The sequence below is a fragment of the Rhagoletis pomonella genome, unplaced genomic scaffold (assembly GCF_013731165.1).
Source record: "Rhagoletis pomonella isolate Grant_MI unplaced genomic scaffold, Rhpom_1.0 Rhpom_scaffold_00014, whole genome shotgun sequence".
NCBI lineage: Eukaryota > Metazoa > Arthropoda > Insecta > Diptera > Tephritidae > Rhagoletis > Rhagoletis pomonella.
In genome coordinates this window covers 14,900,396-14,909,796 of record NW_023458568.1, presented here as the reverse complement: position 1 = coordinate 14,909,796, position 9,401 = coordinate 14,900,396, and the positions used below count along the sequence as shown (strand labels likewise).

The 9,401-nt window shown below is 35.4% G+C and overlaps 1 protein-coding gene across 1 annotated transcript; it reads left to right on the top strand.

Annotated features, from left to right (window-relative positions):
* The first annotated feature begins 549 nt into the window (after nt 1–549).
* On the top strand, nt 550–2,091 carry LOC118749154. The gene has a single exon (XM_036483922.1). The coding sequence runs from the start codon at nt 550–552 to the stop codon at nt 2,089–2,091; it is 1,542 nt and encodes a 513-aa protein (XP_036339815.1).
* Nucleotides 2,092–9,401: the final 7,310 nt, after the last annotated feature.

The window sequence follows — 9,401 nt, the reverse complement described above, 5'->3', positions numbered from 1 at the left end:
TTCGCGGACGAAACGAGCGTCGAGTTTCATTGGTTTGCTGATTCATCAGAGCAGGCTTATTCAGCAGCAATCTACATGCGTATCCCATATGCGAAAGATGAATTTCGAACAAACTTGATTGCTGCTAAGACGAAAGTTGCGCCGGTTAAGCAAGTTAGCTTACCACGTCTGGAATTGCGCGCCGCACATCTTATGACAAAATTAATGACAACAGTTCGCAACGCCTTGAACTTGTTAGATGCCGCAGTTATCGGATGGACTGATTCAACAGTCGTTCTGGCCTGGTTATCAGACCATAAACGTCGCTGGAAAACGTTTGTTGCCAACAGGACGGCACAAATACTTGATGTCATACCAGCAGAATAATGGCGATATATATCGTCACAGCGAAATCTTGCAGATCTGGCCACGAGGGGAATTTGGCCTAACGAGCTCATCAATAACCAGCTATGGTGGCATAGCCCAAATACGTTAAGACAACTGGTTACAACATGTGATCATACACCAACCGTTCCTGAGGATACTGATTTAGAAGAACGAAAAGAAACGATGTCCCATGTAGCCACCGTTGAAGAAATTGACATATTCGACCGATATTCCAGCTACACTCACCTTCTACGAGTGATAGCGCTTTTGTTACGATTTATAGATAATTGCGAAGCTATGAAATTAAAGCTTGAAATGTCAAAGTCGTTTTTAACAACAAATGAACTACAGCGGGCGCATAACGCTTTGGTTAGGAAAGCTCAAACAGCATCATGTGCGCCGGAATTACGAAGCATACGTCAGGGTAAGCAATTGCTAGTTTCACACAAATTAGCCATGCTATCCCCTTTCATTGATGGCGATGACGTGTTACGAGTTGGGGGAAGAATCACGAATGCAGATGTAAACTACGATCAGAAGCATCCTATTATTCTCAACAAGGATCATCAGTTGACAAAGCTTATCATAAATGATTATCACGTGAGAAATTTGCATGCTGGAAACCGGCAACTTCATTACTTACTGGGTATTCGCTACTGGATTCCCCGCGTTACGATTGCCGTCAAGCGCTGTATTTATAAGTGTACTGTCTGTATGAGACAGCGTGGCATTCCATACCAGCAACAAATGGGTAACATCCCTCGTCCACGATTGAATCCAGGCAGCACGTTTCTGAATACTGGAGTGGATTTCGCAGGGCCAATCCAGCTCCGTTCATGGAAGGGTCGTGGCTCACGACTGTACAAATGTTGGATTGCGCTTTTTGTGTGCCTCGCTACGAAACGCGTTCACATTGAATTGGTCACCGAACAATCTACCGCTGCTTTTATAGCCGTCTTACGTCGTTTTATCGCCAGGCGCGGAAAACCCATGCACATCTATTCCGATAATGGAACCAATTTTGTAGGGGCTGATCAGCAACTGCGAGAAATTCACCAATTGCTTCAGTCATCTACAACACAAGATGGTATCACACGTGAACTCGCTGACCAGCATATTCAGTGGCACTTCTCGCCTCCGTCCGGACCGCACTTTGGTGGCATCTGGGAAGCTGGTGTGAAATCGATGAAACACCACTTGAAGCGCACGCTAGCTGATACTTCAGTCACCTACGAAGAATTGCAAACGGTGTTACGTCAGATCGAATTCTGCCTTAATTCCCGTCCATTATGCGTTAAGTTCGAGGACGATATTGAACCATTAACACTTGCACATTTTTTAATTCTCCGATCACCTACAACAATACCAGATGAGAACATGCTAAATTTGAAAGAAAATTCTCTCAATCGAAGGCAGTATCTTCAGCACCTTGTCCAACAATTCTGGCAGAAATGGTCAAGAGAATACTTCATTCAACTACAACAGCCGCCTAAGTGGACGCATAAGATGGAAAATTTACAAATCGACGACGTGTTCATCATAAAGGATGACAACTTGCCGCCATCCAAGTGGACAATTGGAAGAGTCACTGAACTACATCCTGCTGCTGACGGGCTCGTTCGTGTAGTAACGATAAAGACTGAAAAAAGAATACTCAAGCGAAACTCTGTCCATTATTTTTGGACGTTTGAAAGCGGATGCTTTCAAGAGGGGCGGAATGTTTAATATTATTTTGCTTTTATAAATTTTATTCTCTAAATACAACCCTGCGCTTTTTGAACTGGACGAAGGGCTAAACTTTTGGCGTTGGTTGAGTTTTTTCAATTAATGTCAAGCAGAGATTTTTTTTAGTTATGTTCATTTTTCAACAAAAGACAAACTTGTAGTTCTATCTTTCATTAAACGGTGACAAATAAATAATTTGATTTAAACCAAGGAATGAAACAGTTTCAAAATAACGTTCCGGTTTGGGTTTCGGTTTTGCCAAGTGTTTCGGTTTCGGTTTTGGTTTCGTTCTTCAAAATTTATTTCGGTTTTGGTTTCGGTTTCGTTCCGGTTTCGGTTTTTCACTGAAATTTTGTTGATATTATTTAAATCACAATGTCTTAAACGTTGAGGAAAGAAAATCGAAAATTACAGTTCACTGATAATATCAACACTAGGTTCTTTCCCTAACAATCCGGACCGGATTTGGTAATTCGAGAATAAGAGAAACATTTTCTTTCAAAAATGGAACAAAGTTCAGAAGTACGGAAACGCAAAAACCCACATTTCGTGCCCACAAGTCGAGAAACAGCTGATTCACGTTGTTCTTGTTTTTGTCACGTATACCATGTTCTGACCGACATCGGAAACATGTTTTCGTTGCTAAAACTGGTTTTCGACCTAAAACTTGTGTTTTCGTCCATATAAAATCTGTTAAACGAAAACCAGTTTTCGCTGAAAACTACTTGAAAACTCACTTTCCACTCATTCCAATCGGTGTCTTGACTAGTTTTTTTCGATTATTTATCGAAGTGGAAGTCGTATTTTATCATCTTTAATGCGCCATTTCGGATTTATTGTTAATTGCCTGACCAAAGCAAAATAAGAATGAAAGTTAAAGGTTGTAAATGAAAAGAAAATGAAGGAAAAATGTTTTGGTTGTCGGTCAGAACATGGTATTAAATGCAAACACTTGGAAATTGAATTTTGGTTTCACAAATTTGATTTTAAGTACATAGATTGAAAATACATCAACAGGCCATTCACTTTTCCTTAAAAGCACCGAGTAAATGCAGGCAACATGTAAACACAATACAGCTGATATGCACTTTGACAGTTTATCCATTTTTACTCGGAGAAAATTTCGGGCTGTTTAGGGCAGGAAGAAGAATACACTTACGATCGAATACGCTCGAATTTTCGCTCTCTATTACCCATTTTGTTGAGTACAGGCATGATTTCCTGGCTATTTTAGGCACACGTGGGATCTCGCATTGCGTACGGGAAAGAAACTACTTAAATATAATTAATCGATTATCGATTCACAACAACAAAGTCATCAGCAGATTTTTGCGAAAAGTTACCTTGCCATACTTATTTACTACTTAACAAGAATTTTAGCAAAATGTTGCTGATTTTGGTTAAATAAATCGTTTATTTCAAAGAAATTTTTATTTATTATTTTTGTAAATTTCGGAAAACCGATCGAAACCTGTGATTGAAATGGTTTCGGTATCGTTCCTTTTCAGGTCAAGATAACGGTTACGGTTTCGGTTTCGGTTTTGAGAAACGAAACGGTTTTAAACGGTTACGGTTTCGGTTTGGGTTTCGGTTTCATTCCTTGATTTAAACTACAGTTATCTTATTACTTCCGATTTAAGTTTCACATACATATGTACATACATACATATAGCAGCAGTTTATTTCATTTAAAGAAATGGCGCTGTGACGTATATAAACAGTGCATATATTTAGGCGCAATATTTAACTTCTTCTGGCGGGGCGACATCTAGAGTCTTCTAATTGTACCTCCTTCATATGCTGCGTACAGCGAGGTTCTTATCTAGACTAGGTTGATATATAGAATTTGCCATAAATAGCTTTGCTACATTTATAGTATATCCACCATACTACAACATTGCAAGTTGATAAAAGCGTTGTAATAAAAAGAACACATTTTGTCTTTTTAAAACCTTAAATTTATTAAAAAATGGGCTTAAACATATTTCATATGTTTCTAAACTAATAATTTTATAATTTTTTTAATATTAATAAAAATAATCCGAATTGAAAAATAACACATATTTTATCATCTTTTTGAGAGGGGTAATTTTAAAAAATAAAAATAAAATATTTTAAAACGAACGAACTCAAACATTCCATAAATTATCCTAAAGGTATTCGTATTTACTTTCACACTTAAAAGGAATTAATTGTTTATCTTTTCTGTTGTGACTTGTACCTACAAATGACATCGACTTTTTTGTATCACATGGAGCCTTATGAATAAAAACTAAGCAATTGGTTTTTCCTAAAATTTCAGACCTTTTACGTAAATTTATTTGAATAAATTAAGCAAAAGATTTGAAACCTCAATAAAAAGAAACTGCTTAGTTTTTTTATTCATAAGGCCCATTCACTGAAATCTTCTTCCAAATTATCCTCACTATCGCTTCCATTCAACGATATTTCTCCAACCATTTTAGAACTTGTTCTTCATAGGTATCCCTCTCGAAAAGTAAAAAAAATATTAAGTTCAAAACAGAAAATAGCCAACAAACATGATAAAAACTGAAATAAGTACAGCAAACAAAATTACCTTTACTACTAACGTTCGCCTCTCAGGCGTCAAGAGTGCGCGGAACTCAGCCGCGCAAGGCCACTGTACAATGTGCGTTACGAACGTTAGTGTTCTAGGGCTAGTCTCTCAGTTTTCGAGATATCCGGATGAAATTTGGTAAGTGGGTGTATTTTTATATTGTATTAATCATTTGTCGGAACCTCACTATAACATACAGCTTCCACACAACTGATTGATCAGATATGAGACTTTTCGTTATAACTTCTCCATTTATGCAGCTAGGAACATGAAATTTTATAGTACTTGCACAGATTATCAACAGAAAACTTACAGTGAAAATTACAAAGATCTGGTCACTATAACCTATAGCTCCCATACAACTGATTGTTCAGATATAAGATTTTGCGTTATAACCCCTCCATTTATATAGCTAGGAATATGAAATTCCGCACTGTTTTCAATAATTATCGGAAAAAAACTTACAGTGAAAATTACAAAGATCAGCTCCCAGGTTATAGCTCCCATACAACTGATTGTTCAGATATAAGATTTTTCGTTATTACTCCCCCATTTATGTAGCTGAAATTTTGCATGGTTTTCACTCCTTATCAACAGAATACTCACAGTGAAAATAACAAAGATCGGGTAACTATAACCTGTAGCCCCCATAAACTAATTGTTCAGATATGAGGCCTTTTATCATAGCTCTTCCATTTATGCACTCACTATTAACATAATACTTACAGGGAAAATTACAAAAATCGGGTAACTTTAATATATAGCTCCCATCATGGGCGTCGCCAGGATCGAATTTAGGGGGTGCCCGACATATAAAAAAATCCCAAAATTTTCATCTTTACACAATCATGCTTCTGGCATGCGGGCGACGATATGTACTTGCCGATTTGTTTTACAAAAATTATTTAAAAAGCAAACGTCTCAGTTGCTTAGAAAACCGGTTAATCGTTTCTGCAATTATTTCACCTTGATTCTCTAAAACAAATTTTCGATGTATTCTTAAAATGCATAAACCTAAGGTAAATTTTGTAGGAAATTAAACTAACACTTTATTAAAACTAGTAGTAACCCCCGAAATACAGGTGAGCATGATACAAAAAAAGAAGGTAGTTTCATTACTACTGATGCTTTCCATTTCCAGACAACCGGTCAGGTATGAGCATGATTTTTAATTTCGACCAAACTCAAATACATTGTTTGTTGGTCCAAATAATGAGGCACGTATTTTTTCTTTTGGCTCGGAAAAATTTTCCGGTCGAATTAAACGCGATTTTGTTTTTCAGGCAAAAATCGATTATTCGAATTGACGGTGAGAATGTGTTTTTAAAATGCCCATAACTTTGTCAAAATTTAATAGATTCCAGTCATTCTTGTCACTTCAAGATAGAATGATATAATTATTGATTTTCCTTATTTTAAATTTTTTATTTAACAATAAACAAAAAGTGCATATTTTTTTTTAAATTTAATTTCTCAAAAAGTGTATTTTTTTTCTCTCAAGCTTTTTTACCGAGAAAGAGACTCTTTGAACTACAATCAACCTAAATCTCTAATAGCGAAGATTTTTTTTTTCTGAGTTATGATTTTTTATAGAAAATATACGTTTTTGTGGTACATATTACAATATTCTTATATTGTTTAACTAAATGGAGCATATGTATGTAATATATCAGCAAAAATACAGCCGTGATCATTTTTTGTGTGTCAAATAGATATTATATATTATATTATATTCCACCATACAGTTTCGAATATAAAAAGCGGGAAAATGTGATTTTGTATTTCAAAACTGTATGGTGGAAAGTGTGTTATAATATCTATTTGATACACAAAAAATGATCACGGCTGTAATTTTTGCTGATATATTACATACATATGTTCCATTTAGTTAAACAATATAAGAATATTGTAGTATGTACCACAAAAACGTATATTTTCTATAAAATATCATAACTCAGAAAAATAATCTTCGCTATTAGAGATTTGGGTTGATTGTAGTTCAAAGTGTGTCTTTCCCGGTAAAAAAGTTTGAGAAAAAAAAAAATACACTTTTTGAGAAATTAAATTAAAAAAAAAAATGCACTTTTTGTTTATTGTTAAATAAAAAATTTTAAATAATGATAATCAATAATTATATCATTCTATCTTGAAGTGACAAGAATTACCGACATTTGAGTAAAAACATTGTTGGAATCTATTAAATTTTGACAAAGTTATGGGCATTTTAAAAAAACATTCTCACTGTCAATTCGAATAATCGATTTTTGCCTGAAAAACAAAATCGCGTTTAATTCGGCCGAAAAATTTTTCCGAGCCAAAAGAAAAAATACGTGTCTCATTATTTAGACCAACAAACAATATATTTGAATTCGGTCGAAATTAAAAATCATGCACGTACTTGACCGGTGACATTTCTCCAGATGTAAACATTAAGCATAGCTTTGCCACATTGAAATTTTTTGATAGGGGAGATTTTCTTTTAAATATTTGGGAGTAAAATTTACGTACAAACAATAGTAAGTTGATGTGTTCGATAACACTGGTCGACGGCCAAAATTTACCAGAGACGCCGTTATGAAATTCGTATGTAAAATCACCCCCTGATTCCGAAAATCAAGGTTATTTTTAATTTTATGGTACCGTTTTTGAGATATTTGCAATTTACCGTTTTTGCAAAAAAAAAAAAATTGGGTCCACTTAATCATATATATCTCAAGAACGAATTAAGCAATTCCAAAACGGTTTGAAGCTTTTAAAAGGTAATAAAATTTTCTATAAGCTGAGCATACAACACTTTTTGCTAGGCCCTGTAGATTCAAAGATAACGAACAATCATTACCGATTTTTTCAATTTTTTTTGTAAAAATATAAAAAAAATTGTACTTTGCGGGGAAGGATCTCGAAAACCTTTTATTTTTTTGCAGATTTTTTTTTTCTCCCTAAGCTCTGTTATATTACAAAAAAATAAGGTATCATCGAAGAAAATCGATGCAAAACTACGTAAGTTATAAGCGATCAAATAAAAATACCCAGGTTGCGCAATTTCAACGTATACCTCAAAACGTATGTATGGTATAAAGAAGAGTGAAATATCTAGCTATGCTCTGTTTCTATTAAGTTAAAAGTTCAATTTATGAATGAAATTACCCATATTTTTAACTTTTTTTTTAATTTATTTATGTTTATACTATATTCTAACAATCTTTATCTTAATTTGATTTTACTATGTTGTCGAAATAATTATGTGTTCTACTTTGACGCTTATTCAGTTTAGGATCGGTTTCTCTTATGAGAAACCAGCAGTAATCACCCTTGATATCGATTCTCAATTAATTTCATTTGCTGATGAAACCTTTCGCCATGTTCATCACTTTCGTCGCCAAGATTTGCCGGAAAAAAGCTCAAATGTGAGTGGAGAAAGTGAATTTTTAAAGACATATTTACGCCCATTTTCGCATAATTATTGATTAGGTCGTTCACTATCTGCTCGTAGTTAGGGCTTTTGTGTCTACCGAGAAAAGAAGCAACGACCTTTTCAAAGGATTCCCACGCTGCTGCCTCAACTGATGAGAGTAGTCCTTTGAATTGATTATTGTTGATCAACTTTCTTATTTGTGGTCCAACAAAAATACCTTCCTTTATCTTGGCTTGAGAAATATCTGGAAAAACTGTTTTCAAATAGTCGAATGCTTCGCCTTCTTTGTCCAAAGCCTTAACAAAGTTTTTAATGAGACCGAGCTTGATGTGTAAGGGTGGAAGTATGATTTTCTCTTTCTTGACAAGAGGGGTGTATTTGATGTTATCCACACCAACGGTAAACTCGACTCTTTCCGGCCAATCCTTTCTGACGTAGTGGTCCTTACGAGCTCGGCTATCCCACTTGCAGAGGAAGCAGCAGTGCTTGGTGTAGCCACTTTGTAGACCGCATAGCATTGCAACGACTTTGAGATCAGAACATATTTTCCAATCATGCTCTTCATATTTGATAAATTTGAGTATTTTTTGCATTTCCTCGTAGGTTTCCTTTGTATTTACTGCATGTGCAATCGGGATAGAAGGCTTTTTGTTACCAATATGCAATAATACAGCCTTCAAACTCAGTTTATTGCCGTCTATGAACAATCGCCACTCTTTTGAATCATATGTTTGACCAAACTCTTTGAATAAACCAGGGATGTCGTTGCAGTAGCATATACTGTCTTTCTTGGTATAGTGTTTGGAAAATGGTTCGTGACGAGTTCTACTATATGTCACCTTAACATCGGATGACACAAATTTAAATTGTTGCATACGAGAAGTGTGGATCTCGGCCTTTTCCTTGGATAGTTCCAAATCTCTTATCCAATCATTAAGTTGTGCTTGTGACAGAACGTTTCTTTCGTTTTCCATGCGAAATTCAGTACAACTTGATCCCCCGCACTCAGATGTTACTGTTGACAATGGAACTGGATCCGCAACTGCCGTTGAATGTAGTACTGGTAATGTCACTGTAGGTACGCTAGCATAGGTTACTCCTCTTGATCTTCCAACGCCAAGTACTTTTGTTTGACAAATATAACACTCTATTGAATGGCAAGTAGGTTCTCTCCATATCATTGGTGTATCAAATTTTGTTTGTTGTCCTGATTCCCACTGAATCAATTCTACTCGACACGATGTACACAAAGTGTTCGGTGTCCATGGTTTTTCAGCATTTTTAGGCTCAATTCCAAAATACTTGGAGTATAAAGTT

Coding starts and splice junctions, on each gene's coding strand:
- LOC118749154 (XM_036483922.1), top strand. CDS start 550: ATGTCCCATGTAGCCACCGTTGAAGAAATTGACATATTCGACCGATAT.